This window comes from Oryx dammah, unplaced genomic scaffold, assembly GCF_014754425.2.
Source record: "Oryx dammah isolate SB20612 unplaced genomic scaffold, SCBI_Odam_1.1 HiC_scaffold_22, whole genome shotgun sequence".
In the NCBI taxonomy this organism is placed as follows: domain Eukaryota; kingdom Metazoa; phylum Chordata; class Mammalia; order Artiodactyla; family Bovidae; genus Oryx; species Oryx dammah.
In genome coordinates, this window is record NW_024070206.1 from 21147436 (window position 1) to 21170727 (window position 23292).

Here is a 23292-nt window from a genome sequence, read left to right on the forward strand (position 1 = left end):
GCCAACATCTACTTCTTTTGAATGAAAATGCTAAAAGATAATTTTTTTCACTGGCAGTTAACTTGTATTGACTACTTGCTACGTGTCAGGTTCTGTTGTAGGTGCCTCAAATGTGTTTTCTAAAACTTCACAACCACACTAGGAGATAGGAGATGCCCACTGTTAGTATCACCCCTGTTTCATAGATAAGGTGATAGAAACTCAGAGAAGGTGTGAGTTCTTCCCAAGGTCACGAGTCTAGCTCCAGGCAGAGCCAGGACTCAAATCCTGGCAACCTGGTCTCAGAGCCTGAATTCTCAACTGCTGACTTCGCTCTAGAAAACACAAGCATTTCATGAAAGTGATATTTTAGCACAAAAACTGCTACCCTAAAACTCAGTGTTTCCCTACTTCTGCTCAGGCTTTTGCAAAGGTCATCGGAGACCTCCACTGGCCAGCAGAGCACCGCTTGATAAACATGATTACAGAGAATTTCATCAAGGATGAAATAAAAAAGTAAACTCAGAGGTTTTCAAGCTAGAAGAACACACTGGATCATTTCATTAAAAAGAGACCACAGAATCCTCACGTGGAAGAGGCCTCCAGGTTCAGCCAGCTCAATCCTCTCATGAATATAGAATCTCCTTCTGCAACACTGGCTTCTGCCTGAACCCACCAGCCACTGGAAACTCCTGGTCAGGACTTAGCTTTTGTCAAATGTGCAGACACCCTGCTCTTCTCCATCATTCGTCTCAATTCTTCCACCATTCCTCAATGGTTGAGCGAAGTTCAGAGCACTTCCTATCCAGGGTGCATTCTCTTGAACTCAGTCTGTTCTGTGTTCTCTCTCTTTTAAAATGAGTGATAATAATAGCTGACCTCCTACAACATAGGCATTTGTTTTCTTAATGCAACCTACACTTACATTAGGGACTTTTTTTTTGGGGGGGGGCTTGTTTTGTTGTTCAGCCACTAAGTTGTGTCTGATTCTGTGCGACCCCATGGACTGCAGCAAACCAGGCTTCCTGGTCCTTCATTATCTCCCCGAGTTTGCTCACACTCATGTCCAATGAGTTGGTGACGCTATCTAACCATTTCATCCTCTGCCACCCTCTTCTCCTTTTGCCTTCAATCTTTCCCAACAGGTGGCCAAAGTAATGGAGCTTCAGGTTCAGCATCAGTCCTTCCAATGACTATCCAGGGTTGATTTCCTTTAGGATTGACTGGTTCAATCTCCTTGCTGTCCAAGGGACTCTCAAGAGTCTGCTCCAGCACCACCTTTCACTTGCCCTCACCTTTCACAGGTGAGGGCAAGGCAATTGCACTATGGAATGACTAATTCAATATGGACCATACTGTACATTCATAGGCATTTACACCTAATCCTCAATCTCTTTTTTTATGTATTGCTGCTAAATTTTATTTCTCTAATTCTGGACACATAGTCTTGGCCTTTCAAACCACCGGGGACAAATGTTCAGTTATTCCTACTTCCTGTCACCCTCTTAGATTCATCCACTGTTTATGCCCAGTCAAGCCCATTTTCCATCTTCCACCTGCTTTGCAGAATGCTCAGCATCTCTCTCAGGTTATGAGGTCCATGACTTGTTCTTTCTGAGCCTTAAATGCTGGTGAACCACCTGAGGAAGAGGAGAAGACCACTCACACACCTCTCCTTCTAGAGTCTCCCTTCTTTTCACTCTGTCCTGTGCACCACCATTCCACACAGCTCACCAGAGCAGTAGGCAAGCTTTCCTGCAGATTTTCTCAAAAGCCTCAGGTCAGGAAAGGGTGAAGCTGTATTTCCTTGACAGTAGAAGGCTCATTCAACATCCCTTTGCTCACCCACCCAGTATCTTCCCCTCTTATTTCTAGCTTTGAGCCTCTCACCTAACATATTTCTATTTCCTAAGACTGACTCGCTCAACCACAGCCTTTTCAAAAAATGCTTAATGCCCATGCAGACACACCTGCAACAGTGAACATGGCGGGTTGCAAATGGTAAGAGGAAAAAGCTTGCCTTCTCATCGGACTTCCTTGCTCAAGAGAGGTTAAAACTTTAAGGCACAGGGCTGACATGCAAATATCCATTCAGAACTGGTTTTAATGTCTTAAGAAGGGCTGCCAATCTATTACGAAAGGCTCTACATTTACACATTATGCCACAGTAACAAAAAGGCTTCTTGAAAAGAGAGACACACACCTTAGGGTTTAGGGGAAATGTAGGTAATAATCATGTCAATACCTGAAATATACAGACACAGAATCAGGAGAAAAGACCAGAACTAAAAACATGAGGTGGGAGGGGCTGTCAGTGAATGGGATCCTAACCTTCTTCTGAAGAGAAAGGAAGACTGACTAGCACCATGGTCCCCAAGTAGGATTCCTCCAAATAACGCTGAAGTCAGAAAACACAAACTTATTGCTCAAGGAGCAGGTGTGGAGGAAAACAGACCACAAGGGCTTCCATTTCCTAATCTCTAGGAAGGGGGTCAGCTTCCCTTGTAGTGCAGCAGTAAAGAATCTGCCTGCCAATGCCTGCCTAATGCAGGAGATATGGGTTCCCTGGAGAAGGGAATGGCAACCCACTCCAGTATTCTTGCCTGGGAAATCCCACCAACAGAGGAGCCTGCCAGGCTACCGTCCATGGGGTCACAAAGAGTTGGCCATGACTTAGTGACTAAACAACAAGGAAGGGGGTCATAGTCTTGGCTCCAGAGACTTCATGAGGCAGTTATAAAATAAGTAACAGATTTGAAAGCAATTCCTAAATTGTAAAATGATGTAAACAGTGTTACAAGCTATTGCTTGCATTATGAACGATGATAAACGATTTCAAAGAAAGAAGGGAAATTGTATTCGTTAAACAGAGAGGAGATGACATGGTTTAGGAAAGCGAGGCACAGAAGCTGTTATCCAACTCTGTTCTCTATGGACCACCACAGGTCTTATGCCAGACTCTGCACTGAGCATGATATGACCATGGGAACGGGGGACCCAGGAAACAGACTTGGGTAGACAAGACAGGCCCAGTAGCAACACCCCAAGAAGAATAAGGGTCCTGTTTTCTTTTCCAACAAAGTATTTTTACAAAAACAATTTTTTTCCATGAGTTTTCGGCTTTTGGAAACCACATACTCAAAATTATGAAGAAAGAACGAAGTAGTTACCTTTGTCAAGGCTTAATCATTTCTCCTACCAGAGAGGGTTAGACCGTTGCTCTGAGTAGTTTTAAAATTTAAGAAGAAATGAAACCTGTCGATAAATGTCCTCTTAAATAATGCTACCTGAAGAATCAATTGTCTCCATAAAAACTTCTGGAGTCTCATCAGCTCAGGCAGCAATTCAGTGTCAGAATCTTCATTCAAATGATGAAAGAACACTTCAGTGTCCCAACCTGTTACTTCTCTCTGTTATTTCGACCCGAGAGCAGCCAGACAGAAACAGCACTTGAACCTCTGATGGGAGCTTCCTTTGGGGTTTGATTTTTATAAGACTCTGCATTTCTCTCTCCATCAACCCCATAGAGCCAGCTCCACACAGTCAATTAGAACTTTATCATCTGAGAATTTAAAACCTGCGTGCAGCCTGAAAATCACCCTGGCTTATCTTACAAATGGGCCCTGTGCCATTGGCAAGCAGCCCCTCCATTCAATATTCGTCCATAAAAGCACACGGCTAAGGTGGAATCTGTTCTTCCAAAGCGCCCCCACCCTCACCACCAGACTACAAGCACATCAACGGGGAGCATACACTGAAGAGCCTGGATAGGAGGTGCTGACCGATGAGCGGACCTCATTAAAGTGGACAGTTTGTGTCGACTTTGGGACGATTTCCATAAGAACTAGGTGATACTCCTAGGAAAGTGTAAATGAAGAACAGGGAAAACAGGGGTGGAGACGTCCTGAGTGAGATCAAGCCTTGAGGTCTGAATCCACAGGTGGCTGCCCACAGGGGAAGGGACCTCCTGTGCCCAGACAGGGTCCCAGCAGAGCTGAGGAAAGTGTGAGCCACCTGCACTGAGGCTGCAGGTCAGACCCCATCAGAAACGGACAAGTGGCCCCGGGACCCCCAGACTCACCGGCACACTTGGTCCTGGTCCTGAGGGCGGGCCCAGGGGAGCCGGTGCCGCCCTCCCCGGGCCGGGTGAGGAGCACACTGATTTCATACTCCGTGTCGGGGTCCAGATGCCCAATTTTGTAGCTCGTGGAGTCCACCGGCTGCCGGTCGCTCCAGCTCCCACTGGCCGTGCAGTATTCCACCTCCCGGGCCACAATGGGCCCGTCCCCATTGATAGAGTTCGCGTTGAGTTGAATCCACAGGTAGGTGGCCCCCACGGAGGCCAGCTGAGGGGGTGCGATGGGGACAGGGGGCTCTGAAAGGCAAACCAGAGGGCCATCCTTCAGACACTTGGAAATACCTCAACGGACATCAATCACTAAAATCAGGAGATGCTGACAATTTAGCGATGAACGGATGAGAACGGTTTTGCTCAGGTTAATAAGAAAAAGCACCTTGAGAGAGGTCTGCAGAGTGTTCAAACCTGTGAAATAAGCCATCTTTAAAGCCTAAGCCTGTTCAGGTAGGTACAACCCCAGTTTGTTTCAGGATGCAATTCATTTTTTCTCGAATACGTACATAGGTATCAAAGGATTTTATTTTGCACTAAAAGTAACTGATAAAAACTCTCTCAAGTGGTAGTAATTAAGCTCTAGAAGGCTCACCACTGTCAACAGTGTCTTTGACATCACCCAAGGTATTGCTTATATCATTAAATTCAATCTTGTTATATTTATATTCCAAGAATATCATCACTTGAAAAACACAGATGAAATTACACTTTATCTCATCATAAATGCATTTCCAGGATGCCTCATTTACCCAAAAAAGCCATCCCAATGGATTCCTTCTGCTCCCAGAGCAGTAAGCACTTGGGGTAATAAAGTCCAGCATAGCCACTGTTAAGGGAACTTCCAATAATGAGTATTATTAAAGCCATAGAGAGAAAGAAAAGCTCTAAAACAAAACACATGCCCAGCTTGATAAACCTCAAAGCAATCAACAGCAAACACTCTTTACAACTCAAGGAAGTCCCCCTCCCTGTTTAAAATCTGAGACTGACTTTCTCTGGACCTTTGAGATGGGAGCAACAGGTAATCTTGTTTTCAACAACATTCCCAGTATATCAAGTGCCGCTTGAATGGCTCTCTAGGCACCAAATAAAGACATTCCATGTGCCAACGTCACTGTGAGTGGCACCATACATGACATTGGGGAGGAAGGTAATTGTATGAAATAATATATTTCTATTTAATGAATCTCCATCAGAGAAAAACGTTAAGCTCTAGTGATTTTTTTAAGCATGTTTCTGCAGGTGGTTTGTGCCTTTTGGTGTGTTTTTGTTTTCAACTCCTCATCTAGTTCACACAAATGTATGGAAAATCAAGCCTGCTATTTGAATTGTGGTGCTAGAGAAGACTTGAGAGTCCCTTGGACAGCAAGGAGATCAAACCAGTCAATCTTAAAGGGAAATCAAGCTGAATATTCATTGAAAGGACTGATGCTGAAGCTGAAGCTTCAATGCTTTGGCCACCTGATGCAAAGAGCTGACTCACTGTAAAAGACCCTGATGCTTGGAAAGACTGAGGACAGGAGGAGAAGAAGGCAATGGAGGGCGAGACGGTTGGATAGCATCACTGACTTAATGGACATGAGTTTGAGCAAGCTCCGGGAGATGGTGAAGGACAGGAAACCTGGTGTGCTGCAGTCCTTGGGGGAGCAAAGAGTTGGACATGACTTAGTGACTGAACAGCAATTCTGTCACTGGCATATGCACCTGCCCGCTTCGTGGCATACATAGCCAGTTGATCCCTGCCGTGTGCCCTGCTGGTCAGGACGTCAGGACTGCTGGTCTCATCTGAGAGTGGCCCCTGAGATGATACCAAGTTGGTTCCTGGACCAATAAGAAATGAACAACACAGCCTCCTTCTGTTAAGCTGGGGCATCTTTTTTCTTCTTTAACATATTCAAGGTGTGATAAATCATACTGACTTTTAAAATAGCTGGGAAGAGACTTTCCTAATGGTCCAGGAGTTAAGATTACATGCTCCCAATGCAGAGGGTCTGAGTTTGACCCATAGTCAGGGAACTAGATTCCACAGGCTGCAGCTAAAGATCCCACACGTCACAACTAAGACCTGGCACAGCCAAATAAAATAAATAAATGTCCATGCTTAGCCACTCAGTTGTGTCCGACTCTCTGCGACCCTATGGACTGCAGCCCGCCAGGCTCTCCCGTCCAAGGGGATTCTCCAGGCAAGAACACTGGAGTAGGTTGCCATGTCCTCCTCAATAAATGTAAGGGATCATGTCAAAAAATAAAATGGGGAAATCTCGTGAGACTTAGTCTACATAAGACACAAGATGAGTTTTATTTAGGGGACTGCAAATTTAGTGCAAATTTATTAAATTATTGTCCCTATCGTTTATGAACTACAACTCTGTGCCAGCTCTTCATTTCTTGAGATAGCTTTGACGCAACTCATAATGATTTAACATCAATTTATATCATTAGGCGATTCCTTGAACCAAGACATGAAAAGGGCCTTTTCTAGTATATCCTAAGGCATTGATGAAGCCAGGCTGAAAAAGCAGTTAATTACTTTGTAGTTGCACATGCTAGCAAGGGTTCCTGAAGTGCCATTCAAAATATGACTCAGGGGCAAAGCCACAAAGGTTAGTGAGCACACAATTCATTTAGGACATTGTTACTATTCTCCTAAAATAGACAGGACTTTAATGCTTATTCGTCCCAAGACTATTTTCTCTATTAGTTCCCCATTAGGAAGAGTACCAAATACATTAAGTCAAATGAAAGATTCCACTAGATTCTGGAAATAATTGAGACAGTCATTCAAAAGGACTTTGGGGTTGCTGGAAGAATCTACAATAATAAGTCAATATTTAAATATTGAATAAATTTTCTCAAAGGGGAAGAAGGAAGGCACTCAATCTTACTAAGTGGTAAAAAGCAATTTAAAATATTTAATCCAAGTGAAAGGGCACGTTAAAAGTAATTCTAAATCAAGTTATTTATATAAATAGAATTTATATACATATAGATACATATCATATATATAATTGATATATATAAGTGAATTTTTAATATATATCTTTTATAATTAAATATGACACTGATACATTTGCATATATACATGCATTGCAGAGATTACATGAAGTATTTTCTTGTTTTTGATTACCAAAAACAGTGGTAGATATAAATAAGACTAGCATGATAGTTTAAAATGAGTTGGGCTTCATTTGGGGACATCAAATCAGAGACTGACCTTAAGAAAGTAGTAGACAACTTAAGATTCTGTCATCTTAAAAAATATTAGCACTCTAAATACTCACATATAAAATGTATTCAATCTTATACATGTGGCCTAAACATGTCATTATGTATTTTAAAGTAACTGTGTCGAGGCAATTCTTTACCTAACTAGTAGAATCTGGCATGTTACCTCATTTCAAAAAATAAAATATACGCAAAATATGGCAATAAAAGTTATAAGTGGAGGAAAAGTCAAATTCCAGATTTGTGCTATAACTGCAAGCCAGTTGTCACTGACTCGGGCAGGATGCAGAGATGCGAAAGAGGTGCCTGGACATTTTATTACAAGGAGTCAAGATCTCTCCATGCTATCCTAAGGCAGGAAAAAGTGCGGCAGAAATGTGAGTTGAACCCACACGCCCTCTGTGCTTGGGTGTGTTCTGGCAGACCAGAGATGTCTGACTTGCTTATTGTTAGTGTTTGTTGTTCAGTCTCACAGTTGTGTCCGATTCTTTTGTGATCCCATGAACTGCAGCATGCCAGGCTTCCCTGTCCTTCACTGTCTCTTGGAGACTGCTCCAAATCATGTCCATTGAGTCAGTGATACTATATAACCATCTTATCCTCTGTTGCCCCCTTCTCCTGTCCTCTATCTTCCCAGCATCAGAGTCTTTTCCAATGAGTCGACACTTCGCATCAGGTAACCAAAGTATTGGAGTGTCAGCATCAGTCCTTCCAATGAATATTCAGGACTGATTTCCTTTAGGATTGATTGGTTTGATCTCCTTGCTGTCCAAGGGACTCTCAAGAGTCTTCTCCAACATCACAGTTCAAAAGCATCAGTTCTTCAGCACTCAGCTTTCTTGATGGTCCAGCTCTTATATCCATACATGACTACTGGAAAAACCATAGCTCTGACCTTTTTCAGCAAAGTAATGTCTCTGTTTTTTAATATGCTGTCTAGGTTTGTCATAGTTTTTCTTTCAAGGAGCAAGGGTCTTTTAATTCTGTGGCTGCAGTCATCATCCACAGTGATTCTGAAGCCCAAGAAAATAAAATCTGTTACTGTTTCCACTTTATCCCCATCTATTTGCCATATGATTTGCTTATAACTCTCAACAAATCAACTTTCCCATGGAGGCAATTTTTAGAGGCGACTGAATCTTCGCCACACTGATTACAGAGCACCATGCCTCTGGCGGCACAGGTGGTCACAGTGAAGCACTGAAGCAACCAGAAATCAGAAGACAGGGCACAGCCACAAAGAACGGGACCAAGACGAGAGTGAAGGTACACTGATGGCAATAAAGAACTCAGCCTTGGGACCAGCACGGCAGCCCATCCTCTGGATTTGCCAGCAAATGGGGTGGGTTTTCTACCCAGAGACCCTTCTGCAGGGGACAGTGTGCACATCTATGCAAAGCTCCCTCTGCTTACAAATGAAATCCAAACTCCAAAACTAGCCAGACAGGCTAAAGCTTTGCTACAAGCCCACACTCACAGGGATCAGGCATGGCAAATTAGATCATTCGAGTCTAAACTGCAGTGTGCGGCTGGCTCCGTGTTTCCTTCCACAGAAAGTTAGTCATGTTAGCTACAGATAAACACTGCTGGGGTCAGGCTTCCCCCAAGCCAGGCATGACTAACACCGGTGGGGCTAGTTTCACAACAGAAGCACCTACCCGCATCACCTATAGGTTTTATCACAGAGGCTCTGCCCCCGGAGACTCTGATTCAATACACGTGTGGTAGTGGGGATGGAGAGGTGGGCTGGTGTATTATTATTATTATTTTTGGAAAGGTGATTCAGCCGTGCATTCTCAGAGGAGGACCACTAATGGACCACAGCAGAGAGTAAGAGCCACCTCGCTCCCATCATGGACTGAACAGGGGTGGGCTGCCCACTAGGTCTTCTTAGTGCCATTCACCTATTCGTTGCATCTGATCTTCCTGATGGCCCTTGAGGATCAGTCACGTTATTATTCTTTTCCAATTGGCTGCGCCAGGTCTTAGTTCTGTGGCATGTGGGATCTTGTTCCCCAACTGGGGATCGAACCCGGATCCCTGCCCTGGGAGCTTGGAGTCTTAGCCACTGGACCCACTGGGGGAGTCCTGGGTCAAACACATTATAAAGTCTATTTTAAACCTGAGGAAAGAGAAGCATCCAGGACCACACCCATGCAGCTAGCGCTGGGGTTTGAACCCCGAAGTCTGTAGAACTGCCTGCACAGGGAAATTTGCTGACAAAAGGAATAATCCCTCCAAAAGAAACCAATTTAACATTCCCCGTTTAACAAATGCAGGGGAAAAAATTTAAAAGTAGGCATCATTTTGTTCCCCTAGGAAGAAGCATCAATGGCTTGCCACAAGTTGTATAAAAATGCCTCATGGTATATCTAAAAGTCCAAATTATTCTGTCTGGGACCAAAAACTGCCTTAGTAGTTCAGTACTATAAATTCCGAAGTCCGTGCACACACAAAAACATCAAACTAGCTAAAGGAAATTTATATCTCCCCCTTTTATTTAACTCATCTCCCACCTTCCTGACTATAATGACTTAATTCTTCAGTCACACAAAATACAGTAATAGACCCTAATGGCAGCATTATGAATGCTAACTCACTGTTATCAATGTGGTCTGTGCGATATGACGGAGCATTTCTATACTGACACTGCCTCATTTTATTAACCACCCTGCTATCGTAAACACCCTGGCTGGGGGAATATTTGCATTTTAAGTGATTTTCTATCAGTACAAAAAATTTCATTCCTTAAAAAAAAAAAATTTATAGGCTGTAATCTCTGTACACAGAGTTGGTAGAAAACTTGCCAAGAGCACATTCACTGCTTTGTATGCAACTGAACCACATAAATAAAATACATTTTTCAAAAATATTGCTCACGTGCAAAATCTGTACTTAAAATGCAATCCATCAATAGAGCTTGTCACCAAACCACTGTTCAGAAACAGAGGAGCGTGAGTCTGAGCTTTCAACAAATCATGAGCTCATAACTGTCCCACATGCCTGTTTTAATAGACTATATGGGGGTATAAAAATAACATTATATACCTTTAACTACCAACTCGGCATAGTTGGATATGCCAACTCCCCCGTCGGTGCGAATCATGCAGCGGTACTTTCCGGCATCTCGTTTGGTTGTGTTCACGACGTTAAATGAGGCTATGAATCGCCGGGAACTGGTCACCTTTATCTCCTTCAGAGGAGCATCCTGGACATCGATGCCCTGGGTAGTGGGGGTGGAAAGGACAAAAAGAAACAATATCAGCTGTCTTCCGGAAACATACTCCTGAAGGCACAGAGTTCAGTGTTACTTACACCCAGATCCTGGTCCCTTGTTAACTACCTGTGGGCAGTTGTCGCAGGAAAACAGCTGCCCAGAAACCAAAATTCTGCCTTGATCAACACTTTCAGGATTTGACAGATGCAAAATTAAGTACGAAGAAATGTGTTTGGTTTTGTCCCTCTAAGGTATTTACTATGTTATTCTAGTGCAATTGGAGGAGAGGAAGAAGCACATGGGAAAATCCTTTATTTTGCTCCCAACTATCAACACTTAGTCTTTTTATAATACATAGTTGTATTATACTTGGCTAGAAAAAAAAATTAATTCCCACACTACACCATGACTGACCTCATTTTATATATGAACCAATAGCTTATCAAGAACTACATTAAAAACATAAGTAGGTAGTAGCATAGCTCCTATGGAAAGGGTCTGAAGGACTAGATTCAGCTTTACAATTTTCTTCCTGGAGCTACAAAAAGCAAGCGGAAGTTGGTGCCTCATATCACCTAACACTGAAATGCGAGGGGAGAAGTTCCTTTCCACATTCCACAGCCAGGACCACACAAACCAGGTTCCATCTCTGGGGCAGAGCTGTCTTATTCCATGCCCGAGACAGTAAATAAGTTCTTACTTATGCACACTTAGAAATTCATTCTATGCTTCCCATAGTTTAAAGCCTCAAAAACGACTATAGATTTCAGTCCTATATATTTTTAGTACAGTTATCAGGAAAACGGCTCTCTTTACCATGCTATTTGCATGTATTAAGGAGAAAACAACCAGCAAAGACCTTAAGGCAAATGTGTTTTGTCTGACTATTCACCCAGCAACCGTGTTGGGGCCCACCCTCATGCTGTCACTATATTAAGACACCAAGCTCACCATGGTGGACAACAGAAAAGTGACCACAGGGCTCATAGCGCCTCAGTTGCTGGGAAGTGTAGGCTTGAAATGCACATGTGATCACCAGTGATGGCCCGTCAGGCGGCTGGCAGAAATCACAATGGAGTTGTCTTTAGATATGGCGGCCAGTTTGAGGAACTGACCTTGGAGCTGAGATCTGAAGGGTAAGCAGGAGCTCCCAGGCTAAGGGGAGGGTGGGAGAGAAGGAAGTGTCCCAGGCCGAAGAGAGAACAGGATGCCTGGGATGTTAGAAAGAGTATAAAGCTTTGGAGGATGCCAAGGCAGCCAGAGGAACTGGGGAGGTAGACAAGCATCTGTGCATTCCAGGACTCACAGGCTGCATGAAAATGTCTGTGTTTATAGGTGTGAGCATGCCAGGCTACCAATAATAAAACTCCTCTGTAGAGCTCAGTGATTTACATAAGCAAAGCCTTCTAATAGCTTTCTCTGTGATATTTTGTCAGTGTGTCCTAATAGACATGAGTTTGGAAATTAGACTGACCAGGACTCCACATGTAACTTCAGAGTGATTTACCCTTCTGGGCCCCCCCTCTCCTCATCTGTAAGAGATGCTACAACTGTCAGAGAGTTGTGGGAATTTAAGATGCAGGCCTAATGACTGGTTCCCGCCCAGATTCTGGACCAGCTGAGGGATGAGCTCAAGAAAACAGGCGGACAGGCTGTCAAAACACTGCCTTTATTACCAATGAGCCTGGCCCTGCAGACTATGCAGAATACAGCTGATGTGCAGTAAACATGGGCTTGCTAGAACTGAGCATAGAACGGAACAGACTCACCCGCCCAGCCACAGGCAGCACTAGAAAGTCACAAGGCCTCCCTATGTCGGGAGCTGCTGGCAAACACCCAGGATGGAGGAAGGGCCGCTGGGGGGAGCGAGTTCCCAAAGGAGGGCCTGGACCATGCGTGCTCCCGGCCTCCTGCCCAGCAGTTCCACGTGGACAGAGAAAAGGCACCAGGGTGCTGCGCCAGTACAGTTCCTGCCACAGCAGAGGAAACATCAGGGCTGAGGAACTACAGTTCCTACCATCTTTAGAACTAGCAGTCCAGCCTTGTTGATAGCTTAAAAAGTCACAGATCTGAATATGACGTTAAATATACACCTTACATATATTACATGTCTTTTTTGGAAAATGAAACCCCTTCAATCTGGTCTGACAAAGGGCACCAAAAAGTTAGATAAACAAAACAAAGCAACGTCAATCTAGCATTATTCATGAATTCAACAGGAGAGAGTTTTTCTTTTTGTATTTCACACATTCAGTCTCCCATCGTCTCCCCCAAATAAATTTTAAAAAACCTGAATTCTACCATTAAGAGTAACCTTAGACCACCTACTCTATAAAATTGTCTTTTTCAAATTGAAAATAAAGCCAACCTTGTTTAAAAAAAACAAAAACAAAACAACAACAAAAAAAAACTGAGCCCTGAAGAAAGGCAGACTTCACATCTATAATTCTTTGTTTTGTTTATTAAAAACAAGGACAACATCCAAAGGGCTATCTATTAATATTTCTTTCTTTCCTTACTTGCCACATGAATCTTGTAAAGATTATACTTCTATGGTAATCTTGTAATATTTACCTAATGCAATAAGCGTGTCTCAAAGAACATTTATTGAAAAGAATTCTAAAGGATGCCCTTATGCATTCCTCATGAGTACTCAAGGCTGCATGAAGGGCAGCCAAGGTTACGGAAACGTCCGTGTTGGATGCATACACATGTTGGGAGGAGCGTTACTTCATACCTGTGGTCTTCATGCCACTAATTCATCCTTTAAACAGCTTGAAACTGACAGCTCTACCCAACTCCAGTGAGTCACAGGAACCCTCAGGAATGGGCCCTTTTTTTTTTAATCCCATGTAATCACAGGGCTTCGCAGGTGGTGCAGCGGTAAAGAATCCGCCTGCCAATGCAAGAGATGTGGAGACAGGAGACTAGGGCTTCATCCCTGGATCAGAAAGATTCCCTGGAGAAGGAAATGGCAACTCTGTCCAGTATTCTTGCTTGGAGAATTCTCTTTATAGCTTCCCTCACTTTTTTTTGCCCCTGTTGAGGTTGAATTGCACCCCTCAACACATACATTCATATGTTGAAACCATAATCTCCAGCACCACAGCATGAGGCTACTTTTGGAAGCAGGGCCTTTAAAGAAGTAAAGCAAAAGTGTTAGTCACTCAGTGGTGTCAAACTCTTTGCGACCCCACGGACTGTAGCCAGCCAGACTCCTCTGTCCATGGAATTCTCCAAGCAAAAACATTGGAGTGGGTTGCCATTCCCTTCTCCAGGGGATCTTCCCGACCCAGAGACTGAGCCCGGGTCTCTTGCACTGCAGGGAGACTCTACCATGTGAGCCACCAGGGAAACCCCATTCCTGAGTGTGGGCTCTGCCATTCCAGCCTCATTACCTGCCATTCCAGGAGCATTTGTGTTCCAGCAGAGTGGAATCAGAAGGTTCTTTTCAATAAATGTTCTTTTGAGATAGGCTTATTCCTTTAGAAAAATATAATAAGATGACCATAGAAGTATCATCTTTACAAGATTCATGCGTACAGAAGAACTGTACAAAACACATCTTTAGGACCCAGATAATCATGATGGTGTGATCACTCACCTAGAGCCAGACATCCTGGAATGTGAAGTCAAGTGGGCCTTAGGAAGCATCACTACGGACAAAGCTAGTGGAAGTGATGGAATTCCAGTTGAGCTATTTCAAATCCTGAAACATGCTGTGAAAGTGCTGCACTCAATATGTCAGCAAATTTGGAAAACTCAGCAGTGGCCACAAGACTGGAAAAGGTCAGTTTTCATTCCAATCCCAAAGAAAGGCAATGCAAAAGAATGCTCAAACTACCACACAATTGCACTCATCTCACACGCAAGTAAAGTAATGCTTAAAATTCTCCAAGCCAGGCTTCAGCAATATACGAACCATGAACTTCCAGATATTCAAGCTGGTTTTAGAAAAGGCAGAGGAACCAGAGATAAATTGCCAACATCTGCTGGATCATGGAAAAAGCAAGAGAGTTCCAGAAAAAATCTATTTCTGCTTTATTGACTATGCCAAAGCCTTTGACTGTGTGGATCACAATAAACTGTGGAAAATTCTTCAAGAGATGGGAATACCAGACCACCTGACCTGCCTCTTGAGAAACCTATATGCATGTCAGGAAGCAACAGTTCAAACTGGACATGGAACAACAGACTGGTTCCAAATAGGAAAAGGAGTACGTCAAGGCTGTATATTGTCACCCTGCTTATTTAACTTATATGCAGAGTACATCATGAGAAACGCTGGGCTGGAAGAAGCACAAGCTGGAATCAAGATTGCCGGGAGAAATATTAATAACCTCAGATATGCAGATAACACCACCCTTATGGCAGAAAGTGAAGAAGAACTAAAGAGCCTCTTGATGAAAGTAAAAGATAAGAGTGAAAAAGTTGGCTTAAAGCTCAACATTCAGAAAACTAAGATCATGGCATCTGGTCCCATCACTTCATGGGAAATAGCGAAACAGTGGCTGACTTTATTTTTCTGGGCTCCAAAATCACTGCGGATAGTGATTCTAGCCATGAAATTAAAAGACACTTACTCCTTGGAAGGAAAGCTTTGACCGACCTAGACAGCATATTAAAAAGCAGAGATATTACTTTGCCAACAAAGGTCCCTCTAGTCAACTCGATGGCAACCCACTCCAGTACTCTTGCCTGGAAAATCCCATGGATGGAGGAGACTGGTAGGCTGCAGTCCAGGGGGTCGGGAAGAGTCGGACACAACTGAGCAACTTCACTTTCACTTTTCACTTCCATGCATTGGAGAAGGAAATGGCAACCCACTCCAGTGTTCTTGCCTGGAGAATCCCAGGGACGGGGGTGCCTGGTGGGCTGCCGTCTATGGGGTCGCACAGAGTTGGGCACGACTAAAGCAACTTAGCAGCAGCAGCAGCAGTCAAGACTATGGTTTTTCCAGTGGTCATGTATGGATGTGAGAGTTGGACTATAAAGAAAGCTTAGCGCAGAATAATTGATGCTTTTGAACTGTGGTGTTGGAGAAGATTCTTGAGAGTCCATTGGACTGCAAGGAGATCCAACCAGTCCATCCTAAAGGAGATGAGTCCTGGGTGTTCATTGGAAGGACTGATGTTGAAGCTGAAACTCCAGTACTTTGACCACCTCATGCGAAGAGCTGACTCATCTGAAAAGACCCTGATGGTGGGAAAGATTGAGGGCAGGAGGAGAAGGGGACAAGAGAGGATGAGATGGTTGGATGGCATCACCGACTCAATGGACATGGTTTTGGGTGGACTCCTAGAGTTGGTGATGGACAGGGAGGCCTGGCATGCTGCGGTTCATGGGGTCTCAAAGAGTCGGACACGACTGAGCGACTGAGCTGAACTGAACTGAGAGCGGAATCAACTACCATCTCCCACAGTTCTAGCTGACTTTTACAAAGCTGTGCACACTCACTGTCTCCATTTGTCTTCCTTCGCTGCCCAAGAAAGCCGTGTGTGTCCCCCATCCTGGCCTCAAGTCATGCCTTCTAGACAGCAGACCCTCAGTCTCTTTTCTGGTGAGGCTCCTTTTCCTGGTTTCCTGTGTTAGGCAATATTTTGTAATAACCTTATAAAGGAAAGAAATCTAAAAAATCTAATTCCCAAGTCACTCAGTGGTAAAGAATCTGCATGCAATGCAGGAGACACAGGAGATTTCGGTTTGATCCCTGTGTTGGGAAGATCCCCTGGAGGAGGAAATGGCAACCCACTGCAGTATTCTTGCCTGGAGAATCCCCATGGACAGAGGAGCTTGGTGGGCTACAGTCCACGGGGTGGCAAAGAGTCAGACACAGCTGAGCACACACACACAATCCAACATAAGGGAAAAGAATCTAAAGAAGAATGGAGATACATATATACATACATATGCATATATATGTGTGTATATCAGAATCACTTTGCTGAACACCGGAATCCAACACAACACTGTAAACTAACTGTACTTCAATGACAACAAAAAGAAGCAATTGAGGGCTGGGTTCATGAAGAGGAAGGAGACAGCGTCCTCAGGGCACTGGGGCTGTGGCGACGAGAGAGCACACCCATCACTCTGATAGTGTCAGATCCCATTTCCTGGGTCCTTAGGAAAGGAAGAGGACAGCGTTCACAGCCCTTGGCAAGCACCAGACAGAACCTGTGACACCTCCATGGATCAGAGGAAGTAACATGGGATAAATGCCAGGAGAGAGGGGCCAACTAGAAACCTGCGCACGAGCAGAGGCTGTGGCTGCCTGTCAGCGTGGATGTGGGAGGGTGTTTCTGGAGCCTTGGCTCAAGGTTATTTCCTTGATTCCTCCAACATGCCTGTTAATGCTTTTGATGGCATTAACAGATACATCTGTCAAATGTATAGGTGACCAATAACTGGCACATGAATGGATACACTGGGATAAAAGCAAAGACTGCCTACCCTCCTGCTACTCGCCTTCAGGCCCCACAAAGGCAGGGATCTTTCTCCAGGTTTTTTGCTGCTCCATCTATCGCACAAGAACCATGCCCAGTGCATCCCAGGGGGCTTTCGCGATAATACTGAAAGGGGTTTAGGCATTCAACAGGCAACTGAACAAATTGATTTTTAAGATGTTTTTGGTCCCCAGATACACTTCCTCAGGTCAGAATTCAACAGGAAAGCCAGGGAAGAGGCTGGCCTATTTTCTCTGATGCAGGGCAGTGAGAAAAGGTCACGAGGGCCCATCCCCGTCTGCCTCTCCATGACAGGGAGGGCCAGACAGGACAATGTGCTCAGAAACTCGGGTACCCTGAGCATCTAAGAAACCATGGGGAGACTTCGTTATTCCAGCAAAACAAAATGATGAAAATGTCCGCTGGGAAGAGACAGAACCTTTGTCAGGCAGTTTTCTCTCAGTTTTCACAGAGTTAGAAAGAGGCAACCCTGCAAGGGACTGGAGAGCTGGTTCTTAATAGCATCACAGCAGGACAAGGAAGCACCAGCAAGGATGGGACCGTGATGTTCTTTAGAATATGAGTTCCTGTAAGAGAGTCTCAGCGTCCTTCTGACAAAACCCTCAACTCCAGACAGAGCAGGGCACCAGGTGTCCAGGTGTTAAAGCAACCTCTGACCCATCTTTTGTCAACCTAATGAGACAAGCATAACGGCCATGTCTGCGAGGAAATGATCTTAGTGGGTTAAATACAGCTTTTTAATAAAAGCAAGAGTATCTTCAAACACGCATGCATTTCAATTTGAGCAAGCCAGAGAAAAAGTCCTGATAGTTATTTAAATTAGACTTCCAACCTTCTTTCTGCAGTGGGCTAACTCTAGGACTTCTAAATGAGCAGTAATTTGCCAGCAAAAAAAAAGACGCATATTAAGTCTTTCAGAAAGAGTTTTGCAATAACCAGAGCAATGATTGAAAGAAATTGAGGTCTGAGCAGTTAGCCACCTTTAGAGCAAATTAATCCTATTTAGGAGCTGGTCTGAGTGTAGGAGCTAAGCATATACAGGGGAGCCAGAGGCAGCTCCTTGGCCATTCAGGTAGAGATTAAACCACACTTTCATTTCTTTAATAGGGAAAATAATCCACATATTCCACTATCAAATACATCCATCTGTAAGATACTGATTGAAATCCTTACCACTGGGGTCACTAATAGTATCTGCAGGGCCAGGAATAATTTTTTTTTAATATTTCCTGTAATCTGAATCTTAATCGACTATCTCAACAAATCTACTTTCTGGAGGCCACATATTTTTAAATTTTAATACATAATAACTAATCAAAGTGCTGACCTTTGATTTCTAGACCATAACCAAGCCAGCACAAATATTTATCAATGTGGAATGGTACAACTGAAAGTCTTACTCCTATTATCATAGACTATGAACACGTATTGACAAATGTTCTTTAATTGGCTAATGGGATACAGATAAAGTGAAAGTCGCTCAGTCATGTCCGACTCAGTGACCCCAGGAAAGCTCTAAAACACACAAGTCTTTCTGAAAAAAATAGTTGAAAAGATAAAGAAGGCGCAAGATAAGGGTTAAAAGCCCCATAGTTCTGAGTTTGAATTGGAATTGTCACACTGAATTGGAATTGTCACTCTGTCTTGATCTCAAGCCAGACATGCTTTAATCTTAAATGTATATGTGTGTGCACATGCACACACACACACACACACACATATATATATACCAGCTCCATCCAATGGGAAGGTCCACAAACAATAATGAGTAGTAATAAGCACCTCTGTCCTCAGATTGCAATTTCTCCTTTTTTTTTTTCAGATTGTAATTTCTAATTACCAGTTCCCCTGAGAAAGAACCAGGGCTCCCTGACAAAATGGCTAATTCTAGATTATCAATATGGAAAATACAAGCCTGAAACACATAGTCATACCCAAAAGCAAGAAAGCCATGGAGATGGCCCAGTTCAAGGGACTCCCACTCTGAGTAAGCCCCACTGTTTAGGGATGGAAGATCTGAGCAGCAATAAGGGTAATAAGTGCAATGGATCGAAACTCATCAAATGTGTTTAACTCTACAAGTTGATGATGACAGATGATGACGTCAATGAAAACAACAGCAGTAACCCCTTTGGTCACTTTCAGGTGATATCAGTGAACTGCCTCACTATTTTGACAATTTGCCAAAAAAGACAAAAACATCAAATGTTTATACCACCTTCCATATATGATTTATACACCAGGACACCTAAGCGGTTAATAACAGGAGAGCTTGTCTTTTTAGATGTATTCTAGTGACTAAACAAAGAAGGACTGAGAATGAGACTGTTTTGCAGCCCTGAATGAATCAGTGACCCTAGGAATGAGCATCAATAGCCAATAGCATCACAAAGGAGATATAATTGGCAAGACATACAACAGTCAGAATAACACACTAAATGATGCTACCAGAAGTCGACAGGCAAAACTCAAACCGTGAGAGGCTGTGCAGGACAAACCCAGTCTCAACAACATCAACAACCACCACCACAAACAGAGGGAAATGAACAGAAATACTGAAGATAAAAAGGACTTAAGATACTTGTCATGGGGGTCGGATGGATTGTGAGGTTGAGATTGACATGTGTATATTTTTATACTACTATGTATAAAAGAGATAACTAATGAGAACCTACCACTTGTACATATATAAAGAAAACACTCATCACCTAACTGCAAATGTGAACTTTACCACAATCACAAATCAAATAAAACTGCTAAAATAAATAGTTACTAGACATCCTAGAAATATGAACACTGACTGTTTTCACAGGGCATACATGGTGATTATTCTATTTTTGTAAGAGCTCTTATCTTTTTAGAGCAGCAGTTTGAGGCTAGGTCCATCCTGCAACTTATTTTGTAAGGCTTGCAAGCTCAGAATGGTGTTTAAGTTTTTTAAAATGGCTGAAAAAAAATCAAAAGAAGAAAAGTATTTTGTGACAATGAAAATGACGTGAAAGACTTTTCACATGTCCATGTGTAAACCTGTCCAGAAACTAGCCACATTCATCCATTTCTGTGCTGTTCATGGATGCTTCCATAATATGATGGCAGAGAAGACCCTCTGGCCTGCAAAATTTACTACCTAGCCCTTCACAGAAAAAGTTTGCCGACTCCTGGTTTAGAGAAGCATTTCAAGTTACATAATATGATGACTGGGATCATCAGAGGGGAAGCAGTCGGGCACACAGGAAGAAAGTGGTCTCACATGCTGCTGGTTTTGAAGTCGATGTTGGGTACATCGAGTTTGTTATATCATCCTCTTTACCTCTGTGTTTATTTATGAGTTCTGTAATAAAAATAAAAATAGGAGCTTGAGATTAACACATACACATCAATACTTCGGCCACCTGATGCGAAGACTAGACTCATTGGAAAAGACTCTGATGCTGGGAAAGATTGAGGGCAGGAGAAGAAGGGGGTGACAGAGGATGAGATGGTTGGATGGCATCACTTACTCAACGGTCATGAGTTTGAGCAAACTCCGGGAGATAGTGAAGGACAGGGAAACCTGGCATGCTGAAGTCCACGGGGTTTCAAAGAGTCAGACACGACTTAGCAACTGAACAACAAATATATAAACTAAATAAACAACAAGGACTTACTGTGTAGCACAGTAAACTATACTCAGTATCTTTTAAAAATAAAGTAAAATAAAAAAAGAAAAAGAAAATAATTATAAGAAGCAATTAGAAGAAAATCCCTTCTTTTTGCATTTTTAAACAACTGTTTAAACCATCACAATTTCCCCAGGAAAAATAGATGGTTTTGCTGCTAGCTCACAAATACTGCAAAGCTATAGGAATCAAAGAACCATTTTGTCCAGATGTCATTTGAGTCCTGCAAAAGCAGCAAGTCACTCTGCTACAAAGATCCCACCACAGAAGTGAAGAAAATGCAATTTGCCAAAGGAGAAGCCACATGCCTGGGGTAGCAGCCCTCTCTGTAGCAGCATTCGCATAACTAATCATCATACATCCAGCACATGGAAAGTGCAGGAATCACACTTCCTGAATGAAAGCAATCGCTGGCTTCCATCTCAAGAATAAACAGAAACTCCATTAATCTGTCACTTGTCCCTTGTCTTTAGTGGACATCACTTCTTATAACAGAGACACACATAATTTTCTTGCACCTGGACAATAGCCAATTCCCTTTGCTTTGAATGAAGGGAATGAAGGGTGGCATTTTACACATAGGAGAAATGCAGAAGAGAATAATGATATGATTTCTGATTTCAAAGTTCATCCCCTATAGGTGCTACCTGACTGCCACTGGGTATCAGTAACAGAAGTCTCTGATCTTGTCCCAAACTGGGTCCCTCTAGGACTAAAAGCACCATGAATTTTTCTCTACTCTGTTTCTCTGGTCCTAAAGACAATTTTGAAATTAAAACCCATCCAAAATTGTCAAATTTCCCCCCTACTCTCTTTTCTAGGTACAAGAAGATCAAACCAGTCAATCCTAAAAGAAATTCCAAATATTCATTGGAAGGACTGATACTGAAGCTGAAGCTGCAACACTATGGCCATCCGATGCAAAGAGCCAACTCATTGGAAAAGACTGATGCTGGGAAAGATTGAGGGCAGGAGGAGAAGAAGGCCAGAGAGGAAGAGATGGTGGAATGGCATTATCGGCTCAATGGACATGAGTTTGAGCAAACTCTGGGAGATGGTGAAGGACAGGGAAACCTGGTGTGCTGCAGTCCATGGGGTCACAATGAGTGAGACACAGCAGAGTGACTGAATAACACCACCACCAATTCCAGATAACTAGACTGAAAATCTTCTAGGGCTCTCAAAATTACCTAAAGCAGGCATGTTTAAGTCCTAGCTAAAATATCCTCTATTTTTTCCTCCCCTTCCAAAAAGAAGAGAAAGAAAGAGATTCTACCAGTGTCCAAACTCTCCAGGGTCCCCGCTCTAGGGCTCAGATCACCAAAAGCAGACAGACAGGGTAGCGGATGCTTAACTCTTGATCTCGGGAATTCTGAAGCAGGGCTTTCTGCATCTCCCTTTCTCATGACACAGCTGTGGATCCTTGGAAGCAAGAGACACACACGAACCCTTTGATGAATATGAGAAAAGAAAGAATAAATGCTTTAACAGGACGTGTGGTTCCTGGGTTTAAAGCCAGCAGTCCTCCAGGATAGCAGTTGATGCCTCTCTCTCCCATCCTCCTAAATGAACCATCCTGACCTGCGGTTTTCACAGCACACCCTCACATCCTGGCCCACTGGCTGTCAGATCCCATCAGAGGACAAGGCCCCTGGACAAGGCTCTACCAACTCCTGGCCCATCCTCCTCAAAGTACCAGCCACTTACACCTTCTTTGACTGAGGCAGGTAATATCACAGTGTACAATTTTTAATCAATTTCTCCCAGAATCTCCATAGACATGTCCTACTATTTCATCCATGTGAAAGAAACCTTCACCTTTAAATGGAGGTAATCCAAAATCATATCAGTTAAAAGATATGATGTAAGCTTTCAAGGTTGTTGGTGGTTTCAGGCTGAATATTCAATATTATATCATATAGATGGATACTGAACTGGCTAAAACAATAATGGACGTGATTTCAACCACTCAAAACTTTGAGGAAAAAACAAAACAAAACTTTAAGGAGCCAATGGTTCCTACAGCAACCTTTTTGTGCCTTCCTGGTATTTTCTATGACAGTAAGTGATATTAAATTTATGCTTTAATATACAGGGTCTAAAACACCTAAGTTAGGCTTGACAAGGGAACCATAATTTGACTCCCTTTCAAATCATTTTATGCTTTTTATATATAATAACAAATCATTCTGATATATAGCTGTGATTTTTTTTCCCCTCACAATCTATAAAGGAAACTAAAAGCCACCAAGAAATGTTGACCAAATACACACACCCCGAAACACAAAAGCCAAGGCAACATTCCACACACATGAATACAATTTTCATCTTGTGTGTGTGAAGTTGCTTCAGTTGCCCTACTCTTTGCGACCCCATAGACTATTGCCCGCCAGGCTCCTCTGTCCATGGGATTTCCCAGGCAAGAATTCCTGAGTAGGTTGCCATGCCCTCCTCTAGGGAATCTTCTTGACCCAAGGATCAAGCCAACATTTCTTTATGTCTACCTGCAGTGGCAGGCAGATTCTTTACCACTAGCACCCCTTGCGAAGCCCATAATTTTCATCTTAAATGCCGATAAAAGGTATGTATCACTTAAATTGCCAACTGATGATT

General features: G+C 43.1%; 1 protein-coding gene across 6 annotated transcripts in view; it reads right to left on the reverse strand.

Moving 5' to 3' along the window:
- The window catches only part of PTPRM (protein tyrosine phosphatase receptor type M), a 660655-nt gene that overhangs the window by 361564 nt on the left and 275799 nt on the right, over positions 1 to 23292 (reverse strand). For all 6 annotated transcript variants that reach the window (XM_040264647.1, XM_040264643.1, XM_040264646.1 and 3 more), the window contains exons 6-7: positions 10385 to 10559; positions 4061 to 4354 (exon numbers count right to left, since the gene is read on the reverse strand). In XM_040264647.1, the coding sequence (XP_040120581.1) occupies positions 4061 to 4354; positions 10385 to 10559 (469 nt within the window). The remainder of the gene's footprint in view (positions 1 to 4060; positions 4355 to 10384; positions 10560 to 23292) is intronic.